The sequence below is a fragment of the Saccostrea echinata genome, unplaced genomic scaffold, assembly GCF_033153115.1.
Source record: "Saccostrea echinata isolate AGI-Se365-2 ecotype Australia unplaced genomic scaffold, CSIRO_AGI_Sech_v1 ptg000054l, whole genome shotgun sequence".
Lineage (NCBI taxonomy): Eukaryota > Metazoa > Mollusca > Bivalvia > Ostreida > Ostreidae > Saccostrea > Saccostrea echinata.
This window is the reverse complement of record NW_026889803.1, coordinates 1,823,772-1,848,741: the sequence shown is the minus strand read 5'-3', so window position 1 is coordinate 1,848,741 and position 24,970 is coordinate 1,823,772. Positions and strand designations below refer to the sequence as shown.

At 32.4% G+C, this 24,970-nt stretch overlaps 2 protein-coding genes across 3 annotated transcripts in view; both read right to left on the bottom strand.

Annotated features, from left to right (window-relative positions):
- Positions 1 to 1,753: 1,753 nt before the first annotated feature.
- LOC133206362 (dynein light chain Tctex-type 5-B-like) lies at positions 1,754 to 4,822 on the bottom strand. The gene is made up of 2 exons (XM_061342314.1): positions 4,532 to 4,822; positions 1,754 to 2,366 (listed from the first exon to the last, which is right to left on the bottom strand). The coding sequence occupies exons 1-2, from the start codon at positions 4,667 to 4,669 to the stop codon at positions 1,806 to 1,808; spliced, it is 699 nt and encodes a 232-aa protein (XP_061198298.1). The 5' UTR covers positions 4,670 to 4,822; the 3' UTR covers positions 1,754 to 1,805.
- Positions 4,823 to 12,864: 8,042 nt separating this feature from the next.
- The window catches only part of LOC133204531 (transmembrane protein 132C-like), a 91,996-nt gene continuing 79,890 nt past the window's right edge, over positions 12,865 to 24,970 (bottom strand). The window contains exons 3-10 of one of the 2 annotated variants that reach the window (XM_061340279.1): positions 21,805 to 22,621; positions 21,385 to 21,534; positions 18,703 to 18,895; positions 17,914 to 18,057; positions 17,530 to 17,738; positions 15,664 to 15,961; positions 15,234 to 15,422; positions 12,865 to 15,079 (exon numbers count right to left, since the gene is read on the bottom strand). In XM_061340279.1, the coding sequence (XP_061196263.1) occupies positions 13,928 to 15,079; positions 15,234 to 15,422; positions 15,664 to 15,961; positions 17,530 to 17,738; positions 17,914 to 18,057; positions 18,703 to 18,895; positions 21,385 to 21,534; positions 21,805 to 22,621 (3,152 nt within the window). In that variant the 3' untranslated portion in view covers positions 12,865 to 13,927. The remainder of the gene's footprint in view (positions 15,080 to 15,233; positions 15,423 to 15,663; positions 15,962 to 17,529; positions 17,739 to 17,913; positions 18,058 to 18,702; positions 18,896 to 21,384; positions 21,535 to 21,804; positions 22,622 to 24,970) is intronic. The other variant, XM_061340280.1, reaches the window with a different exon arrangement.

Genomic DNA, 24,970 nt, shown 5'->3' with positions numbered 1-24,970 from the left:
TTAACCCTCGCCATGAGCTGCCATTCGGGGGGCATCAGTGTTTCACAAACACATCTTGTTTATAGACTTCAGTTTCTAGTACCAGTCTGATTACCAAAGAAGTGCTAAAAGTACTTGTATAGCCTTTTAAATATACTGCGGGCTTGCAAACCTTTTTTTCTTTTCTTTTTACACTTAATAAAATTTGTGCCATACTTATAAAAGTATTTACTTCTTTGCAAATCTTTATTCTATTTTGCAAATTTATATCTTTTTTTTTTTTTAGACATTTTAAGACAGATAGGAAGAAGTATACCTATCCATATCAACTCAGAAAATTTTCTTATATGAGCAATTTTCTGGAAAAGCTGGACAGCAATGTTATTCCTTTGAGGCATTTCTTTCAAGAATTATAAAAGTGTATGACCAAGGTCATTTAAAAAGTTCTAGAGATAGAGAACAGACGATTGGAGAGCTAGGAAACACATTACAATGGCAGTAAAATTAAATGGATGTTCATGCATATAGATAATACCATTCTAAACTGTGAAAGAGAAGAAGTTCGTTAAACATGAACAAACTAGATTCTATTTTCAGAAGATAACCACCATCATACATCGGTTTTGAAATCCATTGAACATTGGGACAATCAGTATTTATATAGCTGTGATAGGATCTTAGTGATGGTATATCTGTCGTTCTGAAAGTCCTGATAATGAGAAACACAGATACTTGGGTCTTGGTTTTAGTGATATGTATACCTATCAATATGTAAAAGATACTCTTTTTACGTATTGATAGGTATACCTTTTTTTATAAACCAAGACCCAAGATACATATCGGCAGGGAGACGAAAACATTTCAGTTATTTATGAAAATAAAAATACGTTTTTTGTCCTGCAAAATATGAAATAACCGAGAAAAAATTGTATTTAAATTTATACACTACTATTGTGTATTAATTTAAATGAAGGAACATTTTCAACAATGGGTCTGGAATCTCTTAAATAATACATTCCCCTGGTCAAGAGAATCCCTTTAATAATATACTCCCCTAGTCAAGAGAAGAGCCAAGGAGAGGATAGAAAAATACGAAATGGACCCTTAAATTGTTAAAATGGTAACAAATAATAACAAAAACTGTATTCTTATGATTATCATTATCACAAATAGATTTAATGGAATTACTTTAGGGATTTGAAAGTTCTGAAAGATTGCTCATGCAATAGTTATAAACATTATTTTCTGTTGTTTCATATTTTGCAGGACAAACAACGTATTTTCATTTTCAAAAATTACCATCCTCACAACGTCAGGGGTACTGTGTCAACTCGTTTCCGTAGGACCCCTGACAAATACCATTCGATATTTTACGGGCTGACTGCAAAGACAATTTTCGGGAAAATTACAAATGTTGATTGTTTTTCTTATCTCTCAACCAATCACATTAAGCCTTTCGGTGATAAATTATGCGTAACACGTGCATTTTAGGTGTCAACTGATTCCTTTCTATTTACATTATCTATCTACTTCAATTTTATTTGTGCTTCTCGCTGAAAGAAAGCCCCCCCCCCCCCCCAAAAAAAAAAAACAAAACAAAAAAACAAAAACTTAATGAAATTTGACAGGGGTCCCACGGCAACGAGGTGACACAGGACCCCTGATATTGTGAGGATGCAAAATTAAATACGTGGAGGGAATATACAGAAAAAGATTCAAGAGGTCAAAAAGTTCTCTCACAATTTTTATTAATGTACTTTTATAATAAGGGCATGTTAGAAAAGATTTTTTTTCAAAAGAAAAACGGGAGAGGGAAATGAAAAATTTCATTCATAATATACAACGTGCACATGACCGATCGCTATCAATGATTGGTTGGTATATGTGTATGTGGCATAATTGTCTGTGGTGGTATTCCAGATGCACCGTGTGACGACTTTGAGTCCTTGGCCTTTGTTTTCAACGATTGTCACAGAACTCACAGTCTTGTAACGAGGAATTTCCAAGTCTTTGATTTTCTTGTTTATGACCGTTGCCAAATCTTTTGCAAGAAGTTTACTTCGCACAGAATCGTACTTTACTTGCTGCAGTCTAGAATCAAATATTTCCTGAATAATTTTTTCAGCCTTTTTGGGTATAAACGTTTTATCGTCCTCCGGTTCCAACTGGTACGTATTTTCCAGTCGAACTTGGGGTTTGCTGGGTGCAGCAGCTTGGCTGCTTTTCTTTTTAGCAAGACGTTGCCATGCGCGTGTAGCTGCGACGATACGGAAGAAGGTAATACCGGAGCGTCTTGGAGCGGGGGGTTCAGACTTCTTGGACTGGGAACTGGTGGAAAGGGTCCGACTTCTACGACTGTTGCTTCCTTCATCTTGTTTATTCTTTACCTGAAAGGGATACATGTGTAACTGATTTTATTTAAAAGAATAGACCAAGGTCAAGTATGCTGCACATATATTAGTTTGAAATAAGGGTTTTAATCTCCAATTTGACTGAATGCTGCTAGCGTGAGATTATACACAGCAGTATTTAATAAAGTGAGATGTGCTCAGAATTGACAGTAAATGGAGATAGGATATATCGCTCTATAAAGGTATGCATGTACATAAAATCCAACACAGCTGACTTTTTTAAGGTAGTCCGATCCTCAGGTTCTGAAAATCAGGCATTGAATAATTGAAAATGCTCACAAAAATGTCTCTGAATTCTCAAAGTAATGTGAATTTAGTTCAATTTACCCATGGTAATTTTTCAAACTTCATCATTAAAGTTAATCATATTATATAGGAAAAATTAGTAAATTCAGGAAATGCGAATAAAGACACCTACTATGCATTTTCTAATTGGAAATTGATCAACAAAAACATTTTAGGATAAAAAACTATAGGTATCCAGGCATTTGAAGAAAATTGCATGATTTTTATACTTGTACAGTACTTTAGTTTCTTAAGTGTACTTAAATTATTTTATAATGCATAGTTTATAAAGTGTTTCCTATCATTGCAAAACACCATAAATCATTTCTTATTTCATACCATGCTAATTAGCATTGTTATCTAAGGCTAAATTAAAGAAAAAGTCAGTTTCTTTAAATCTGTATTTTTAACATACCTTTATAGGGTAAACATATCAAAGTTTTAAAAGTCTGTTTCTAAAACTTCAAAGAACCTTGAATTACATTGAGATGCATAAAATGAAAATTGTTGCATGAAAAGATTTCATATTTAAGCTTCATTTTAAGACTTTTTGAAATAAATAATAAATTAAAGAGTTATCCTTCCTGGCTGAGGATCGGATATCCTTAAGTGACGCAGTACTATGAAAGAGAGAATGAAGTTCTCCAAATTCAAGTCAAATCACATCTAGGGAGAATCATCTAGTATATTGAAATATAAGTGTGTTCTAACAAACATATATATGTAAATATTAAATCAAGAAAGAAAAAAAAGGAACAAGATAAAATATCAAAATAAATAAATAAATAATAAAGAAGACATAAAAAAATAAAGAAATTTGAATAAGAAGAAATAAAATCAGAAAGAATTAATGTAACTATGAATTCGTATAAAAACTCGTATAAAAAAATATGTAAGAAATTGTTCGTGTAACTTCTTGTCCTACATTTAACTCTTCAGCGTACTTGGTGGTCCGGATATTCTGGTAGCGAGGCATTAAGGTATACTGTTGATTTGTTTACATTTTGTTTTTAACAAATTTGTTCTTGAACTGTATAGTTGGCCCTATATTCTGTATACAAAACATTTTGATAAATTAAGCATTCCAGGTGTTCGATCACAAAGAAATTGTACTTTACAGCTATTTAGGAAAGCTATGAAGGAAGTTGAATAGTATTTTACAATTATTTTAATGTGGAAAATCATTTATATTCGAGGAAGCATTGATGAAACTTTGAAATTTAGGGCAATTATAATCAAATTACTTCTGTAGAGGAAAAAGCTCATTATAACAATTTTTTTATTCATAGCATTTTCTTTCGATTCTAGGCTTAAAAGATTGCTTCAACGAACAAAATTAAAGAAAATAAATGAATATCCCTCCATTAACAGTTAAATACAGAGATAAGTAAGTTCAGCTGAAAAAAAAAAATACCGAGCAAAAAAGGAAAAAAGTACTTCTTAATCAAAGCCGACGAACAAAACAATATGTGTTAGAAAGAAAATATAAGAGAGTATGTATACAGATATATTCAAATGGGGGTTGGGGGGGGGGGGTTATAGTTTTCATTATTAATTTTAAAAGTCAGAAATCCCTGAAGTAGTCACTGTTTTCACGTATGAACTATGACCACTGAGTCAACATAAAATTTAAATGAATTTGAAAAAGAGACATCTGCATATTTCAGCATCAGTTCATTTGCTTCACTTACAATTAAACATGAGCAAAATATCTAGGTCCCCCCCCCCCCACACACACACACACACACCACCACCACCTAATTTGTGGATTTGTGGATCTGCAAAAAAGTATTAGACTCTGTATTTTTTTAAAAAAAGTGGCAAAAATAAATATTTTTCAACAAATTAATACTTACTTCATTTGGATCTTCAGGAGATGATAATAGCGAGGCCCGACTCTTTTGTTTCAGATTTCGGCCAGCAGACTTGAATTTTGGATGGACTTTGTCGTGTGCCTTCAGGGCCTGTATCGTTAACTTTTCACTTGCTTCCATCACTGAAATTTACACAACAATGAAAACATTTCAAATCTACCCCCAGTTTTATGTACATATGTTTTATGTCAGATTTGTAGAACGATTTATATCAATTCGAGTGACTCTCTATGTATCTGATTGTCACCCGCTTATCCAGTTATACCTACCTGGGTTAAAGCCAAAAGTCATAAAAAGGCCGATTTTAAGGTAGTTATGGTGAATATAAAGTGCCTCTTAAACTGGAGATCCTGATAACGAGAGCACGGACCGATAGACTTTCCTTTCCACTTTATGAAAGTTAATAGGTATATAATTGGGAGTAAATAAGATTTATACCATACCTGAGAGTTTGTAACTGGAGCGACAAAATTGCCATTGATTAAAAAAAGGGAACAGTTTTATTCAGGAAAATTAAGACTGTCTCTTCTAATAGACTTTTTTATTGCATGTATTAAATCTTTCATATATTTATACATTATATAAAACGATTCGAAGACATTTAGATAATCAAACAGTTTTCAATGCACTAGTATGAGATCTTTTAAAATATTATTTCAGTTAAATTCAGTAGGATAAATTCACTTGAATGTAATCAATTTTGTTTGTGTCCTGTAAACAAACTGGAAGTTATGGGTATTTGAGGTAAAATTCTAATTGAGAGGTTTTAACTTGTAGCCAGTACCTGTGTCAGTTCTATGTATTTGCTGGGGTTGAGGTGAAATCGATCGAATATCGATAGGTAAGGGGGCTATCAAGTGACTCTCTTGGAACGCAATGCGTACATAAAGAACTTTACGGCGATACTTGAAAATCTGCTTGACAGAAAACATCCATAATTTAAAAAGATTGATATATAAGTTCTGTCATTACGCATATTTTCAACAATATGATTTAAGTTAAATATGTATATATAGCATGTATCACATAAACAAGTATATTCACGAATTTTTTTTAATTTAAAGATGATGGTCAAATTTTAAATTTATAGGGAAAATTTTTAGAATCTTCACAACATTTACCCTGGAAAAAAAGTCAATGTAATCTAGCGCCCTCTACAGGCCTACTGCCTTTAATTATCGACAAAAAATATATATTACAATTTTCAAAATACTGTAATTTATCCATTGAACAAAACTGAAATTTTCACAGACGCGTTACTTTCACGGTAAAAATAAAATTTCCCTGATGAGTGTTAAAGAAAATACTCCTTATAACTATGATAACTATAGCAAGAGTGAATAAAGCAACCCTATATACCGACTAAAATCGACAAGGTTTCTTTGAATTGTTTTTAAAATTCATTTTAACAATTTTCAATCTCACAATCCCTTAGCTACTATTACATATTGTATATATGTCACAGCCTACGCCACTGTGAAAAGGTAGCGTTCGATAAAATCTAGGTGATAAGTGCAAAAAGGAAAAAAAAATGTAACAAACAGAAAATTCAGTATTTTGTAGTTGGATATGGAATTTATTTCACTCATGCGACAGTATTTTTACGCCCCGTCATGTATATGGCCGGGGAAATAGTGTTTGTCACATCCGCCTCTCGTCCTTCTGTCCTTCCGTCATACTTTGCGTTTATCTCAGTTTCAAGATAAAATGATACATATTGATGAGAGATATTTAACTGTCAGACACCTAATCTGACCTTGACCTTCTTGTGATATTGACCTCACTATTCCCTGTTTTATGTTTAGTTCAGTTTCAAAATAACTATTCAAGATATTTTTATCAAAATTCATACACTAATACATATTGGTGGGAGGTATTCAACTATGACATTAATATCTGACCTCGTCCTTTTCTATAATCTTGACCTCACTATTAATTATTTTGTATTTAGCATATTTTAGAAGAAATTGTTCATAATAAAATCATTCAAAACTCACACAATTCACATATTGGTGAGACTGTAAAACTGTGTCATCATTTTATGACTTTGATCTTTGAATGACCTTGACCCCACAATTTTTCATTTCGTATTTATCTTTGCTTTAAACTGTTCCATATATTTTCATCCAACTTCATACAAAAATACATATTGATATGGCTTTTTCAACTGTGTCATAATTTTCTGACCATGACCTTTCCTATGACCTTGACTTCGCTATTCCTTATTCTGCATTTATCTTAGTTTCAAAATAAAGAAACTGTTCAAGATATTTTCATCAAACTTCATACAGAGATACACATTAATTAGAGCTATTCAACAGTGTCATTTTTTTATCTTGACTTTCTATGGAATATCTCACTATTTATTTTTTTGTATTTAGCACAATTTAAAAGAAACTTCTTAATATTTTCATCAAACGTCATACCTAATATAACTCAAAAGGAGATGGGTGAAGATATATAAAAATCATTTCAATTTGTGAATTTAATATATAGAGTAAAGTTCTCATTATTGAAATTTATGAAATCATAATAAACAAAACTTTTCTGAGGAAAATTTTCTCGGCAAAATTTATTCTTTTATTAAGGACCTTCTCTACATCCCTCTCTAATTTCAGGGTACTTTTGTGTAGTTAGACTGACCCATCATTTGATATAGAAATAGAATGAATTGAAATCTGCACTGTATGACACAATTAAAAATAAATCCAAGTATTCTAATCATTATATTAGACCAAGATAGAGTAGTTGAAAACTTTATTTGCATGTATTTTCTCCATTTGAGTAAGCAAAAGCGAATTTTATCTAAAATTACTTCATTATCTTTGAAGATTTTTACTGGATAAAAAAGGCACGCTCCCTATATCAAAAATGAATCAGTTAATATCAAAATATCTTTCTTTACGCTATATAATTTTCTCAAAGTCCCAAAAACATTTTTCATCAGTGTATACACCCCTACTAATGTTATTGTGATTTAAATTCAAGGCACGTGGTGTAGGTTGACCCATTCAAAGGTTAAAGGGTAGAACCGGTTTTATAAATAAAATTGGCAGTAAACAGGAATTACTATAATCTGTTTCTTTTAAAAACTTTCTGAAAGATTTTCAAGATTTTAAACAGAAAGGGGGGGGGGTGTTTAAAAAATCACAATCTATTTACTTAATCTTCGCTTTTGTGATAATTTACGGCGAGAATTGGAGCTTAGTATTATTATTTTTTCCAAAATCGCCCGATAAGCTGGTAGAAAAAAATGTTTGTGACAAACCTTTGTTTACCTTATATGGCTTTTGTTATTAATACGCACAGGGGATCTGACCAATCATTGAATGAATAGCAACGTTAACTTGAAACATATACATGTATGTTTACGTTTTACTTCGAACACGTGCTTTAACTCAATCTACGATCGATATTGAATGGATTGCAAAAAAAAAAAAAAAAAAAAAAAAAAAAAAAAAAGGAAAAAAAAAAAAAAAGGAAAAAAAACTGTTTATATGAAAAAAAATACAAAGATTAGAAAATATGAAAGATGCCACGGGCGTTTGTAAGGAGTATTCTACTTAAGTATAGTAGTGTGGTCCCTTTTTACATCCTTGGTTTACCGGTTAAATATAAGCATACGGTATTTAGTTTGTTTTCATTGTGTATAACGAAGTATTTCTAATTAAAACATTGTGTATTTATAATGAATAATCAAACATATCAAAAAATACAAGCTTATTTTTAACACCTATCGCACTAAAAAATGCCGGAACATTTTCCCCCGATCAGACTACGGTTTCTCTATTACATGGAAATGGGCGGAGACATTTATATTAGATACTATAAAAAGAATATCTTGGTATGATATTTTTTTTTTTCAAAGACGAATAATATGTTCAAGATTCACAATCAACTACATATACAATTTTCTATTAACAGAACTTTGGCAAAAAAAGCTATAACAAGATTAACCAAACAAGTTCATGCTGATCGATATAAAACTGAGTACGTTTCAACTGAGAACTAACACGATTACTGGGGGGCATTTACCCGTATCGATACAAATCCACGTGGCTTGTTATGATTCTAAACAGGTCATAAAGAGGTTAATCGCATGTAAATGAAGCCAGCGAAGAGATTCAAAATCACAATACTTTTAATTAAAAAAAACATAGAGCACAAGGTTGTTCAACAAAGATATTTTCACTCAACCTTTACACATGTAATATGCACATTATATTTCAAACTCGACTCTGAACAAACCTGTGCTCGGTGTTTACGAAAGCTTTGAAGTGTGTACCTGTCACTGATTTCTTTTGATATTCATGAAAATCAAAGGACCTTACCTTCAACGCGCATCTTCGTATGCTGCCTATATCTATTGTTTGACATTTTTAGATGATGATTCAAATAATAAAGACATTAGTTAATAATAAAATTTAATTTTTAAAAATGTTAATAAATGTTCGAAATTTGACGAGTAACCGGGGACCACAGATAAGCTTTACTGAGACTTGTTCTTTGTTGTTATGTTGTTAACTAGAAAATGCATATAAAAATGTCTGTACCACGTTCATAACACTAGCGCTTCAAGGTTAAGGAAAACGAGCAGCATTCCTTACAGTTAAATGGACAACAAAGTTGTTTTTTTTTTTCATATTACAATACCCGTGATCATCTGTGCTTTTTGGTCAGGGAACCCACCTGACAATTGTATTCACCGATAGTACAACAGAGGAATGCGGACGAAATCGCCTTACAGTATGACTTTGGTAAACCTAGAATTCCACGTTTATTTAACGTGTTACTAATGAATTGTTTGTAATTGTGAGCATGGAAATAATAGAATAAAAATGGACAGCATAAAAATGCACGCAAATGCATGGAAAAAAATTTTCTTTGTGCTTTTCCGATCGCCTTGTTTTTATTTTTCAAGCGTAAAATTCCTGTAGTATCCGTAGTAACCCACAATGCAATGCCACTCATTCAGAATAAGCTATATTGGTACCCCATTTGCTAATCTAACGCCAAAAAATATAGTCCCAGTTCCCATGCATACATGTTTGTCAAAAAAAAAAAATTATAATACATAAGTGCAGAAAATAATGTCATGAGGAATACTTATTGACGTTTGAATGAATTTAAGAGAAATTGAAGTACATTTCTACAGATATTATGCAGTGGTGAAAAATGAAACGCAAGATAACTTTTCTGTTTACCATGTCTCCACGTGCTAGTCACTTCCTAGGCACATTTCCGTGAATAATTTACCTTATCTCGTTGTAGTCTCGCTTGATCTCGCCAGAGCTACTGTGAGAGCTACTGGGAATTCCTCGGATTTTATAATTTGCAGAACACAGAAAAATAAAGTGTTCCGAACACAATAGTAGGGGTGGTATAGACGGTCCTTAAACAAATAATGTGCCATTCGTGGGGTTCGAACACTAGCAATAAATACCCTGAGTATCATATTCTTTTGAGACTAGCACGCTAACCACTAGACTACACAAGTCCTGATGAATAGTGGCATTTAAATCATGTTTGTGATATGACCCTTGACTTTATGGACTTCAAGTATTTCTCGAAAAGATGCGAATGCTATGTCATAAAAGTATATTTTTAATGTATAGTGGGTCTTTGCTCCATGTTTTTGGAAACCAAAAAATGTATATTTTTATGCAAACTTTGAGGATTAAGTTTCAAAAAAATGGAAAGAAGACCCACTCATAACGAAAAATAGTGTTATAGTGTGAGAAAATGACTCTTTTGCCCTCTTTAGTGTGTGTAAAATATTTCATAAGCAAATAATTTCAATCTTTGTGAGATTTTTGAAAATTGTAGAGATTTTACATAAAATACATTTTAATGTTCGATGGACATTATCAAGGAAAATTTTGATATAGTTAAGATTTAATTTTTCACCTTCATGTTTGTCAATCTATAGGCTTTTCGCTCGTCATGTTCAGCTTCTTTACTTTACCAGAGTTTAATAATTGACACCTTTGAGTAATTAATTCGACCAAACCTGACATATGATGGAAACATTAACTTCTATTTCCTTTTACCTATACTTTTCAAATTGTTTATTATATTTGATAAAAAAAAAAAAATCAAATTTAAATCCAGTTTTACAACCCTTACAAATTGAATAAATCTATCTTTTTATGGACCATTTTAAAAATGTTTTAATGTATCAAATATCAAATGTAGAATTTTTATTAGTATTACATTTTTTTTCATTGAGAAAACATTTATAAGAAAGATAATCCTTGCTAATGGATGTGATATTCTGACTTAGGAAGCAGCGCTTTATTATGTTTTCTGATACGAATTCAGTAGGTATGACACTGAATATTATTTTCATAAACACCTCATATTTCTAATTTTTAAAATATTATTCTTCCTATTCTCTGTGTTAAAATTTCTTCATACCATGATCCGACATAAAAATAATTTCTGAAAAAGTAAGCAGCGCTTCATACCTCATACTATTTTTCGTTTGAATCTGATGCTATAACTCTTGGCGAAAATCAATGTTGGGAAATTTAAAAAAATTTGTGAAATTCATAGCAGTGGGTCATTAGTCCTTAATCACCCCGTCCTAGCCCAGGGTGTCTTGAATCTACACTGTGTAATCAAAGCTTTCACAAAAGTTTCATCTTTTCAAATTGGTGAGACAATTAAAGTTTGTTGAAAATTTTTGACCTTAACCTTCCCTATAACCTTGAATTTCATATTTATCCTCATATTGCTCTTATTTTCTTACTCAATTCCATAAAAGATTACTTCATAAAATTCCATACATTGATAAATCTCTGCAAGAGTATTTAATTGGGAGTAATACTACCAAAACTGCGATATTTGATGTAATATACAAAGACACAAACATACATATACAGTGCTTTCCATTTGATCTCTTCAAATTCAACAGATGTGCTTTTTGGCATGTCTTGGATTTCATTCTATCATCTTTACGACCCCTTCCAAACTGGTCTCACTATGTTGTCTTTGATATTTTTGCACAATTCTCCTTCTTCTTTTAACTTTGACAATTAGTCCTTCTATGAATGTATCAATACTGTGAAGCAATGAGACACTGAGAAAGCAGAACAACTTTCTGTTCTTCTTCCAATTGCCATAAAATCAAACTTACATGATCAACTATAAATACTCTAAATAGGCAAAACACTAGATGCTCCCCCCTCCCAACTGATTTTACATTTCTAATAACAGAACTCCATCATCAAAAGTTATGAAAATTACTAGTAAATTTGTGTAATAATTTAATTTTAAAATAATTCACAATGAGGGAAATTAACAACCAATTCTACATTTCTTCGAACAAAGAAAATCACACATGACATAAAATGTACTTGACAAAAATTGCCCAGATTATTAAACATTTATAAAGCTTTGGTGATTTTCACAACATTAAGTATCCTTATTTTATTTAAAGCAAGCTTGATGAAAAAAGTAAACTTATCACAGATGTGAGAACATTTTCTTTACAGAGGTTAAAGTATTAGCTATTTCAAATATAGTTTACCATTTTCAATGCATTTTACATATGATTATACCCAATATCTTCAAAATCAATAACAGAAACACTGAGATTCAAGCTCTAACAAAACTGCTAGCACCAAAAAATACATAAAAACCGACTCTATGAAACTGTTTTAAACATTGTATGAATGATCAAAAAAGCACTATTTCTTTTGTAACCATTCTACAACCATCTGACAAAAGATTTAGTATTAAAATGTAATTTGGTGTAACATCAACATGAATTAATACTTTTCAAAGGTAACAATCAAGTGTATCCATGAATGACCAATAAAAGCAAAGAATTAATAATTCCTTCATTACAATCCACAGTTTATGACAACTATGTATATATTCTCATACATAGGGAGAAATGCACCATCTGAATCAAGCAAAGTAGCTCAAACTAATACAACTATCTAAATAAAGGACATCAAATGTCATTCCTAAACAGAGATTCTAGCTGAACACAATACATTGCTATAGATGAAATACACATGACTTGAATAAATAAAAGGTCTACCCCTGTAATACTTGTTCTATATTTAAAAAAAAAATCATGAATTGGGTAAGTTACATATTTGTATAATTGACATTTTCAAGATTATTGCCAATTTAGTAGCCTGTTTTGCTTATCTATTAGCAGTAGTAGTTTTTCTTGCATACGAAATTGGTGTAAAAAAAAAAAGAAAAGAATATATATACATGTACTTTATCTATCCCAACAACAGCCTAAGCTCTACTACCCCCCCCCCCCCCCCATTTTTTTAAAATAAAAGTTTCAGGACTATTTACCACCCCCCACCCCCACTATCAACTCGATCGCAAATGTGCTTAACTAACATTGTTGTTAAGGATATCACTTTATACATCTGTCAGCACATTACTGGTGAATTCTACTTTTAATGTACTTATAATAAATCTAACACAGTAAAACTCGTTTAGCACAATCATGGATAAAGCGATTTTACAGATACAGCAAAGTTTTTTGGGTTCCTTGTAAAATTCTTAACAATTTTACTATAATGAATTCACAGTTAAAGCAAACCATTTTCTGTCCCACAGAGTTTAAAAATTAACGAAATTTAAATCTTTTATAGCAAATTTTTAAGATCTAAAAATTATAAAAATATTGAACTGGCATTATTTTTTGTAAGTATTTATATTTCAAATTCAATTCTTCTCAAAACTTTCTTACCCCAAGGTAACTTTTATGCTACATATTTCCCTGAACATATTTGGTAGTCATATACTTGAATGAAAACATGTATATTGTGAATTTGCTGTGTGTGTGTGTTATCTAACACACTATATACATGTATATATGAATATGATGTTTACAGACATCTTATCTTTGAAAATTTTATAAAACTTCTCACAATGATATACTTTAAGCCTTAAATTCTAGAAAAGTTTATCCAAAAACTGGACACCTTTACTAAACTGTAGGCACCAGGGCTCTTCTTGGGACAAATTAAGTGATTATAATGGCAAGCATATTGCAAGATAAATATCAAAACTAGAAATTATAATATAAACAAAAAATGCCTCTGTTTTACATTAACTTTGAAAATCTGTAAACAAACTCTAAAACAATGAAGACATAAAGTTATATAGCAGGTGGGAAAATTCATCGACATAAAAACAATTCAATATAAATGTATATATATAAACATGATAACCAAGAATATATCAATAGAAACAATAAACTGATAAAAGAAGTGATATAAAATCATATCAATGCCAATGTAAGTTGGGGTTCTTTTAAATAAAATGAATATCACATATGTATAGTACGCATCATAAATAAACAGTTATTACAGGTGTGTACATTATCTAACACACTAATCACTAAGCTGAGGACTCCTTCAGATTGTCAAAATAATCAGCCAACTGATCAAATGTCAATCCCATTGCCTCATAATCCCATTTACTATCAGGGACTGAATTAGAAGACTGGCTGGCAGTATCACTGTTACGATGACCATTGCTATTGGTATCTTCTGACAGAGGGTTAGCAGTGATACGAATGCTGCATTCAGATCCTTTGATTGTGGATACAAAGCTGTTACGATTACTGCTGTTGGCACTGTTCCCGTGGCTTGAAGAAGATCTGCTCTGACTGGAAGTTGAACGCAAATGGTTGGTATGGTTTCCATTGAAATCCTCTGCTGGCATCAGAGACTGGGAACACTCGGTCTTTACAGAGCTGCGCTCTAGTGTCGCTCTGCCGATCCATACCCAGTCCTTAGCCTGGTATACTGGTTCTTTGTGATTTCTCTTGTGGATTTTCCTCTTCTTTTTGTGTCTCACCATAAAAACTATGCAGTTGATGAGAAACACAGAAATACCAACGCAGAAAACAGCAATAAGTACATACATGCCAATCTCTAAGGGAGATAACTTAGATTTGTCTGGACTCTGTAAAGGTTCTTTTCTTGTTGGAGAGTTCACGCTAGATAAGTCCTGAATCTGTGGATTATTTTTGGCAAGATCTTTTTCCAGTTCATTTAAAACAACGACAGTTTGTGAATTTGGATTTGTATTAGATACTTTCTCAATCTTCTCATCATGATCTTTGTGACTTCGTTGATGTTTGACAAGTTTATCTAGATCTTGAGGTTTGCGTGGTGCGTAGAAATTATCATATCTGTCACTGGCTCTATTGTCACCAAAGTGACCATCACTTATCAAACGGTCACTCTGAACCTGATTGGCTTCAGAAAAATCAGCTTCTGTTATAACATATCCAGACGAAAGGGTTGGCATCTTTTTCTTGGGACAACTTTCCCCTTGTTTCAAAGATACTTTGATGGATTCTGCTCTGCCCTCCGAAACAGCGTACACCTTAATTTTAGAAAGGTTACTGACAAAATTTCCAATAACTTTAATTAGGATTTGATTTCTGTTTACCACCTCCAAATAGTAGTCAGTATCTGATACTCTGTCCAATGGGAATCGTGTTCCATCACTGAATTCAATATGTATGTCCAAAATTCCACTCTGAAATATTATGAAAATAGCAACTCTTCACGGTTATCAAATATAAGAAATACCTGAACAATATTTCCAAAGATGTAGTTGCCAGACATGCTGACTGACAAACAAAACTATTCTCTAATCATAAATAAGAGCCCCTAATACAATGCATACTTACCTGCCACTGAGTTTGGAATTTGCTGTAGATGTGGCCTCTAGCTGACCAAGCCCCAGGGATTTCTTTAGAAGGATACACATCTAGAGTGATTCCTGTCACCAGGTTGACAATCAGTCTCTCTATCTGGACTTTATCATTACCAACTCGAACAACACGAGCTGCTAGTACTCTCCCATTGGCTGATGTTACCTTTAAAAATAAATTAGGACCAGCTTAAACTATAGCAATTAGAGAATAACAGTTTTAGCTTTAAAATCTTTCCAATTCTTCAAATTTGCTCATAAGTATTAAAAGTTTCCAGCACATATCAAGGTTTCAAAATGATCTTAAAATCTCTTAACCCATTTTTCCTAAAAATTACTTGACCTTAAATTCTGCTTGAAATATCTTTTGAAATCTTCATATATAAATTTCCTTTATTGACCATTACCTGGATTTCAGTTAGGCCTGGACTCTGGCCCTGAAGAACTTTGTCCTCCAAACTGACAATTCTTGGGTCAGCTACACGCAATTGATTCTCCATAAGGTCTGTAATTTTCAAGGCAGCTTGTCTGTTGACAAAGTAATCATAGCCGGCTGGAGTAGCTATATAGAACTTGGCATACACGTCAACCAGGGCCTGCTGGAGACGTAACTGACAGCTCTTGCCATATTGTTTGTATTTCTTACTGAGGAGGACACTTGGATGGGTTAACATACCCAGATCTACAACTCGCTTCTGTCTTGATCTGTGAAAGAATTCAAATATCAAAATCAACTGAAGCTCCTGAAATATATAGAACTAACAGTTCATTTGCTTCTTTTGGCTTAAAAAAAAGAGCTGGTGAAACAAGAAACCTTGTTGGGATCAATGAAATGTAGAACTCACAAAAGAGAAAGATTAATAAAAGTGAAGAGATCTTGGTACTTTCAGGTTAAGAAAACCAATATAATAAACATTCCAAATAGGTTTAATTAAGCAGGGTTCGACATTAACTTTTTTAGGCTTTAGTCCGGCCGGACTAGTGCTTCTTTACTTTTACTAGTCTGCATGCAATTTCATGAGTCCGTCAAAAAAAGGAAACATCAATGTTTTGTAACATTAATTTAAAAATAAACATTTCAATATACAGGGATTTATCAGCCTATTTTGGGAAATGTCATTTTTGGGGAATTGGGAAAAAATTATCGGCTATTTGATGAAATTGGGAAAATTAAAAATGTTGCTTAAATCATGTATTCAGGAGAAATTCATTTAACATTTCAGCATGAACTCTAACTTGGGCAAACAAACAGACAATTAAATATGATCCAACTTCATCATACAAGATCAATAAATTATGAATAATAGACTAATAAAAGTAAAATTGACTTCAATGAGTATAAAGTATAGTACACGTGTATGAGATTCCAATTTAGGTCACTATAGAATCTGTTTCTGGAGATTATAAACCTCCTGCAAAAATTATACTTAAAGTACACATTTTCTCCAAGTTCTTTTTTAATATGTATTAATTAATGCATTGAAAATATATTTTTCTATCTGAAATAATGCATACAGTCCTTATCATTTGAGTAGGTAGGAATAACTTTAACAAATCTATATAATTACACAATATCACCTTTTTCAGAAAAAACGGTGGAAATTTGGATTAAAAGTTGGCGATGTTTTTACAGTTTTTTTTAAACATGTGTTATGACTGTAGCTTTGCTAAATGAGTTTAACATATGAAAATTATGGACAATCTGACAATTTTACTTTGTGTTTTTCCAAGATAATTAAAAATAAAAGCATTGTTCTCCAATTGGGAATATGGGGCCCAATTTTGGCCCCTGAGAGGGTACTGATAAATCCATGTATATACGTTTTAATATTTTTTTTTAATAAACAAAGCATAAATTTATGTGAAATGGTTTATTCCACAGCACAGATTCGTTGAAATCTCGCGATCAACGAGTACGATCGTATTTCCGATCTCATTCTTTTTCTCTTTACATTACATCCAAAATGTCTGACATCTTTCTCTTATGTGTCATATAAATAGCAATAGATTGCTAAAACGTTTTACTTCATATCAATCAGTCGAAAAATTAAGCATTGACTCGAAATTGTCTAACTACCCGCCAAGAAGCTAGAAAGCTAAAAATAAATGAGGGGTTATTCATATTGTTTTCCAGGAATTTTTATTGGTCCGTTCGGACTAATTAGCCACAGATTTTATTAGTCCAAATGAAAATGTATTAGTCTGAGACTAACGGACTAATGTTAGTGTCCAACCCTGATTAAAGTTTTTCTTTACAGACTTGGAAATACTACCTCCTCTTGCTTCTGACTGAGCCAACTTTCCAGGAACGAATTCTGCTGAGTTTACTGTCAGAAACTTGAATATCTAGAGGATTCATGGGGATCCAGACCTTAACATTGGTAAAGGCAGTGTGCTGGCCTGATTTGGTTATAATGGTTACATTGTGTGATCCTCGACTTTCTGACCCATTTACATAAATGTAAGAACAGTCTGGAGCCACCTGAAAGATACAATACAGTTATATCCTGTAAACGTAAAAATTTCCATTGATAAGAAAATGTTTGAAGTTTGAATAAAATTCTTGATAAAAGCAAATACTTTATTCATTTATTAAAAGTACTTAAGAAAAATACAGTGTCAGTATCAGTTTATATAAATTGCTGTAGATGACAAACCTTTAAAACATCAGTTTGCTTTGAGTGACAAGCAGCATGTCCAACTGCATTAAACAGAGAATCTGAGTCTCTGACTAGATACACGTGTAGTGGATAGCTCTGTGTTTTACCCGTTAACATTGCAAAATTCAAAATTTCATCAACCTGGAAAAAAAAATCATTGCTCTCAATTCTTCTCACTAATACACACAACTCAAATGAATAAAACACCTATATATATAGTCAAGTGTGTAAATTTTATAATTTATACAGTTTTGCAAAATACACAAACTCAAAATCTGTTACAGGTTACTTACAATATATATTTTGAGGAAAATTATACAAAATAATAACTTGAATAATAGAATAGGTTTATGTTTCTGTGGTAGTGGGTCAATTCATGTCTTTTCCTATGAGAACCCTCAAGAACAGAACAGAATATTTATTTCTAATTTAAAATAGACGAATATGAAATGATTACAATAATAAGGAAAAGAAAGGCCGATGGACAATATAGCAATTAATACATGACATTGCTCATTTTAACAATGATATTATGACAATTCTATTTCAGGTAAAAACATTACAATGTATAAAATTATCTGATTACTGTAACATGTCTTTATAAAATTTGCCCACAAAATTAAGAATTCCATTGTCTTCAGTACTAAGTTACCAAAAAGAAGTTTCTGTTCATTATCTTAAACTGAAAAATTTGGAAATTTGTTTTTAATAAAATGAAATACATGTATTTCTTTTATTTGGTGATCATATTTTTCACATGTTATCATGCCTAACATTTAATTGTACCTTTAGAACAGTGACCAGCCTTGCATTCTCTTTGCCCCTGAGGTTAATCTTTGATATCACTTGGCTTTCTGAGGGGAGGTACCTTTCCCCTCTACTATCTTTCTCATATTTGATGCTCCACACCACCCTTCCTGCCTCTATATTTCTAACTGTAGGCTCCACTTGTAACCTCCATGCAAACACATCCTGAACTCTGTTCAAACAAAGAAATTATAAACAATGAAATGTCTAACTCTTTTCATGTTGCAAAAAGCATTACTCTGCTTTTTCTAGATGGATTGGTGGCAGAGTCTGAGAGACACTTGTGTTTTGTGAATAATACAATTTTGGCCTTTTAATATCTGTTGGTCTACTGTGTTAACAACTTAATATTAAAGAATTTGTGTCCTGGAAAAGTCATAAATCATAAAACACATATTAGAAATATATGAAAAGGGTCAACTCTCATTAAATTTAGAATGGCTGCAATTGATCTGAAAACCAATGGGTACTTTTTAGGGATGCCAGTGTACCAAGTTTGATGTCTGTCATGCAAAGGGTTCACACAATACTGAAAGGACAAAAGTTACTTATGTCTAGAGTAGGTTGATCTTTGACCGTCTGACTTTGATATCAGTATGGGTTATCTACTTCTTAGAGGGTACAAGTTTACCAAGTTTGTCTGTCAAGCAGGAGTTCTCAAGTAATTGTACAGACAGTATCTTCGGATGTCCCCAGAAGTTTGGCCATTGACCTTTGACCTGATGATCTCAAAATCAATAAGGGTCATCTACTCCTTAACAAGGCCGAGTCTTATTACTTCTACCCTAGATATTTTGATAAAATTCCTTGAATGAATTTTTACTATTATACTAATTATTTTAAGATAAAAAATGAAATGTTTACCATCCCGATTTCTTAGCCCATCTCAAAAGTTGTCAAATTTTACTATTGGACCCTATGGGAATTTGTTGGAAAAGCACCAAATTATCACATTTTCCCTATACATGTATTTTTTGTATTTCTGCCCTAGGGATTTCCTTTTCAGTCAAATACATGAAAGTTATTGTAAAAAGGCACAAAATTGTGAAATTACAAAAAAGTTTACCATCTGGTTTGGTCTAAGAATTATTACAAAGTTTATTTTTTTCCAATGCCTAATACCTCTAAATTTGCCACATTTTTGTATACATTTTGCATACATTTTGAATATATCGGCGCAGATGAATATATTGGTACAAAATAACCATGTTTAGATTACTGGTATGTTTCTTTTGATGTTCTGTCAACAGTTTTTAATAAAATGTCCATGGACATCTTGAATACTCAAGCGAGTTATGCCTTATTCTTCAGCATCATGCATTGCTTACCGAACCAGAAAACAGTGATGTCGTGAAAGCCATTTCAGCGTTTATTCCTATTTATTCTCTAAAAAGCACAGTTTTAGACCCATAAACATTACAGATAATATAATGTTAATTTTGTATTTAAATTACAATACTTAGGATAGGTGTTATGTTGCACCTATGACTGCATGAAACTAAAAAGCTGCGCAAAGACATGCACACTCGAATTAGACTTGGCCTCGTTAAAAGATACCAGTGCATAAAGTTTGATGTCTGTCAAGAGAAGGGTTCTCAAGATATCTCCTCATGTCCACATTGCCAGTAATCTGACCTTTGACCTTGTGACCTCAAAATCAATAGCATTTACCTATTCCTTAAAAGAGTTTGATATCTATCAAGCAAAAGTTTATCAAGAAACTGAACTGACAATAATTTCCTATGTCCAATGAAGTTTAGTCCTTACCCTCTGACCTCAAAATCAATAGGGGTAATCTACTCCTTAAGGGGGTACCAAAGCATCAAGTTTTATATCTCTCAAGCAAAACATTCTGAAGATATTGATCTTGACTTGGTCTACCAACTGCAATACCAACCGACAACTGCAAACCAATATGCCTCTCTCTTCAATGAGGGTCATAATTGTCTTAAGAAGCCAGCAAGTAAACAAGAGGCACATGGGCCACCTTCCCAGAATTACTGGCCCTGTTGTTATTCACATTTTTAAAAGATCCTCCATTTATTTCCATCATTTTCTTTAAAGATTTTTGAAAGATGTCATAAGGTTGTGGCCCTCTTTGAACAAATCTTAATTTTGCCCAAAGATTTTACACAAAAACTTTGCTTAGCCTTGTCCTCTGATGTAAAAATTTGGTTCAAGGTCACTTTAATCCTTCATCCATGGGCACTTTTTCATGATATATTAGCCAGATTGAGCCAAAAGGATGAGACTATGCTCCAGACTATGATTCTACATAGAGACCTTTTTTGACCTTGACCTTTTATACAGAAACTTGGATCAAAGTCACTGCATACTTTAACCCCCATGGAACTCTGGGAACAAAGTATGAGCCAGATTGTGCCAAGGGAGAGAAAATATATTCAGTACAAGTATATTTATGGAAATTAGGACAAATCTTTATAAAACACCCAGACCTTGTCCAAATGACCTTGATACAGGATCATGGCACACCCTCTGATCACAAACAAACTGTGTACAAAATTTAAGCCTCCACAACTTTTAAAAAATCCTACCTTTGAAAAATTACACAGAGTGTAGTATATCCTCCCAAAAATAAATCATTTGCAGGGTATTAACACTGTGAATATACTTCTTGCATTTTTAAAATGTTTTTCTTACACGTTGGAAACTCTGTAGTTCAGTGGATCTTTAAGATAAGCTGTTACAGTGGCTGTCTTCTCATTTTCATCAATGTCCACGTGAACTTGCCATGGACTGTTTTGATCTGCCTCTGCTCCAATAATCATTAATCCCTGTCTCACTCTAGCACTGCATAATAAAATTTAACAGGTCATTAAATTATTGAATGACACCTTCCAATATTGTTGATTGTGGCCCCTATGGAATTTGCAATCATTTACCTATCCATTCAATGACACAATATTGAAATGTCAGTATGCATTTGCAAGAGTGGAAATAGATTTTCTATTCATCTGCAAGTATCTGCAAGTATCCAGCAAACTTGCAGCATAAAACACCATTTACAGATCGAAATCTTGATGCTTAATTTTTCAACAAGTGTCTGAAAACATGTTTTACCTCATCACAAGATTTCTCATGTCAGACCCTGCCTCAAATTTCACTGGGACTTCAAAAACTGTGCCTGGATCAAATGCACTGGTTGGAACATCAATCAATATATCCTCCTCTCTCTCCCTGTGAAAACCTTTCACATCTTTAGACAACACAATGTCTGCTAGAAACCTCCTACTGCTTATAACAGGTTTCTCAAACAGCCTTCCTGGCACGATAGAGTTTGATGCACTGGCACACTCCTGGTTTTCCCCCTTCTGTGAAAATGCATAGTACACTTGCACTGTAGAGTTTTCATGCCACCATGATGTGGGAAACATTATACCATTGACACAAGCACTGTCACCTGTCCCGAGAACACAAATTGAGGACAGTTCCTCTTTTTCATGTCGGACAAACACATGACCACAGAGCCCATCAACTGCGAGGTAAGAGGAATCTATTTCTTTGGCAGGGTGGTCCCACTTCTTGCTGTTTATGTGAGGACTGGCATGAATCAGAACTTGAAGTCTGGGATATTTTGGAGAAAGGCTGTTTGTGACCACTTTTGCTGAAACATCCATTCCAAACACAGTGCCATGATGTATCGGTTTGTCTACATGGTCAAGGTTTGGGTAGATGCTGGATATGTCCTGAGGAATCACTTGCTCCTTTTCATAAGGACCACTCCTCACTCCTAATACATAACCCTCAGAGGGCCTAGTGACTATAAAATCCTCCTTCCGAGTCAAAGGATCCCAAGACTGTTTTTTATGATATATTGTTTTCAGGAAATATCCATCATTTGGATCACTGAAGTAAATTTCTAAACCTAAGGAAAGTCCTGCAAATAAAAACAGAAAATATATTCATAAATTACTTACCGTCTTTAGATTTCATTTTAAAAGTTTCATTGGGCCCTAATATTTTGTGCTTTTACCTGTCTGTATTAGTATCTGGTGCAGGCAGAAAAAAAGAACTTTAAACTAATCGACTCTGAAACTTCAGCTACCTGTATATGAACCCCAAACATCCAAAGATAATGAAAGCCTTCCTTTATATTCATGGGATAATCTTTTATAACAAGACTTATGACAATTTCATACAAAAGCAAGAAGGAATCTTTCTGGTTGTCAGTATTTGCTTAGTTTTTCATTTTAAGGACCCTCTACACACTTCACACTAATATCAGGGTACTTTTGTGTAGTTAGACTGATCCACCATTTGATATAAAATAGAATAAATTTGCAATCTCCTCAGTATTACATAATTTTAATTAATTCAAGTATTCTAAACATTATATTAGAGCAAGAAAGAGTAATTGAAAACTTTTTTGGCATGTATTTTCCCCATTTGAGTAAGTAAACATGAGTACGTTGTTGTCTTTGAAGATTTTTCCTGGATAAAAAAAGCATGCGCCCCATGTTAAACATGAATTAGATAATTTTAATATGTACTCCTTTATGCTATATAATTTTCTCAAAGTCCAAAAAACATTTTGTATCGGTGTATAGAGGGTCCTTAATCAGAATCATAAAGTTAAGTACACTAGAATTTTTCCAATAGGTCTATATTTTTCATCCTTGGTATAGGTGAACTAACAAAAACACAGAACTTTAAAAGTAAAATATTTGAAGGTTCAAATTGCAGATTTTAAAAAACATAAGGTAGAACCTATGTCGGAAAAGTCTTTGTCACAAGATTTTCAAACTTTTTAAAATGATATATTAGCACTTGCTTATCAAATCCATTTTTAGAGGTACTGGCCCCAGGATCATGAAACAGACTTAGACTTAAGTCAAATTTTCAATCGTCTGTAAATTGTTGATTAATTATTGAATTAATCTCTAAATTTGCAGATGACAACACTTTTGTGAAGCAATATAGAAGAATATTTTGATTTTGGTCTGTTTGACTTCTACAACATTTTAGCACAGTACTAAAAATTTGACTTAAGCTTAAGACGTTTCATGATCCTGGGGCCTGGTCGTAAAGAGAATATAGAAAATCACAACAATACTTCTTCAAACATCATCGTTTATAGACTTTATTAACTGAACCGTATTAAGCAATATTATTCAAGAATAAATTCTGTTTTATTCAATTGACATAAAAGATTAAGTCCACATTTCAACGAATATAGGCAAATGTGCTCAATATTTTTTGAGTCAATTTACCACCTAAATTTGTAAATATTTTTCAAAAGTCTTTGTCAGAATGTTTTCAATCTTTAATATGATGAAGATCATACCCAATTAATTACAAAAAGTGATTAAAATATATACCTTTCGCCGCAAATGAATGAGAGGCACTATTTATCAATGCTTCTTTTGTTGACCTTTTTGCACTTACACAGGATTTAATTATTTAATGACCGTTTTGGGGTTATGTTCAGATTAACAATGAATATTTAACCAAAAAATGTATTTTTTTTAATTCAAAAAGATAATAATTTAGGGAAACATTATTATTATACACCAACCATTATGAATATATAGTTAACAAATAATTATGAAAGGGAATGCACATCATTTCATGATAGACATTACAAAATTTACACACAATTTTTGAACAGATCTTTGACTCAGACACATTTCATCAAGATATTGTACTATTTAGATTTCTTGGGATTTCTGATTGCCTTCAAAATAGTTACATGCCATTCACATTATCACAGTTGTGTATAACTTCATTACATGAGACAGTCTTGGAGAAAGTATGGGGAAAAAGTAACATTAAATTAATTATGACATCATAGTGGATCTAGCACCAAAAAAGACGGTCTAAACTCATTTACTTGATATGACGTCATACGACGTAGGTTCTACGTTAAAATATCAGTAACTTAGTATGGCATGTCATGTCATTTGAAGTAAATTAGTAATCTTTATGACTGGATATTTTCTCCAAACTTGGTTTAAAAAAAAAATTCTTTAATACACCAGCTGTACACTGCACAGCTGCTTTTCTGATAATTCATTCATGTAAAACTTTGGCAGAAATAAAGATCAAATTATTCATTTACAAGCATTCTCTTCCTATAACTTTAATCTAATGTAAAGTCTGACATGAATGCTATTAATGGTGTTATTACTATGAATAAGAAGAGAGAAGTGTTTTCCTTACAATATATAAAATTTATATATATTTCTACATGCAACAGATCAGCAACTCAAAACTGCAATGGAAAATC

Excerpts from the sequence above, each read along its gene's own strand:
- LOC133206362 (XM_061342314.1), bottom strand. The coding sequence starts at position 4,669 with ATGGAAGCAAGTGAAAAGTTAACGATACAGGCCCTGAAGGCACACGAC. Across the intron at positions 2,367-4,531 it reads CTCCTGAAGATCCAAATGAA|GTAAAGAATAAACAAGATGA; the intron begins GTAAGTATTAAT and ends TATCCCTTTCAG.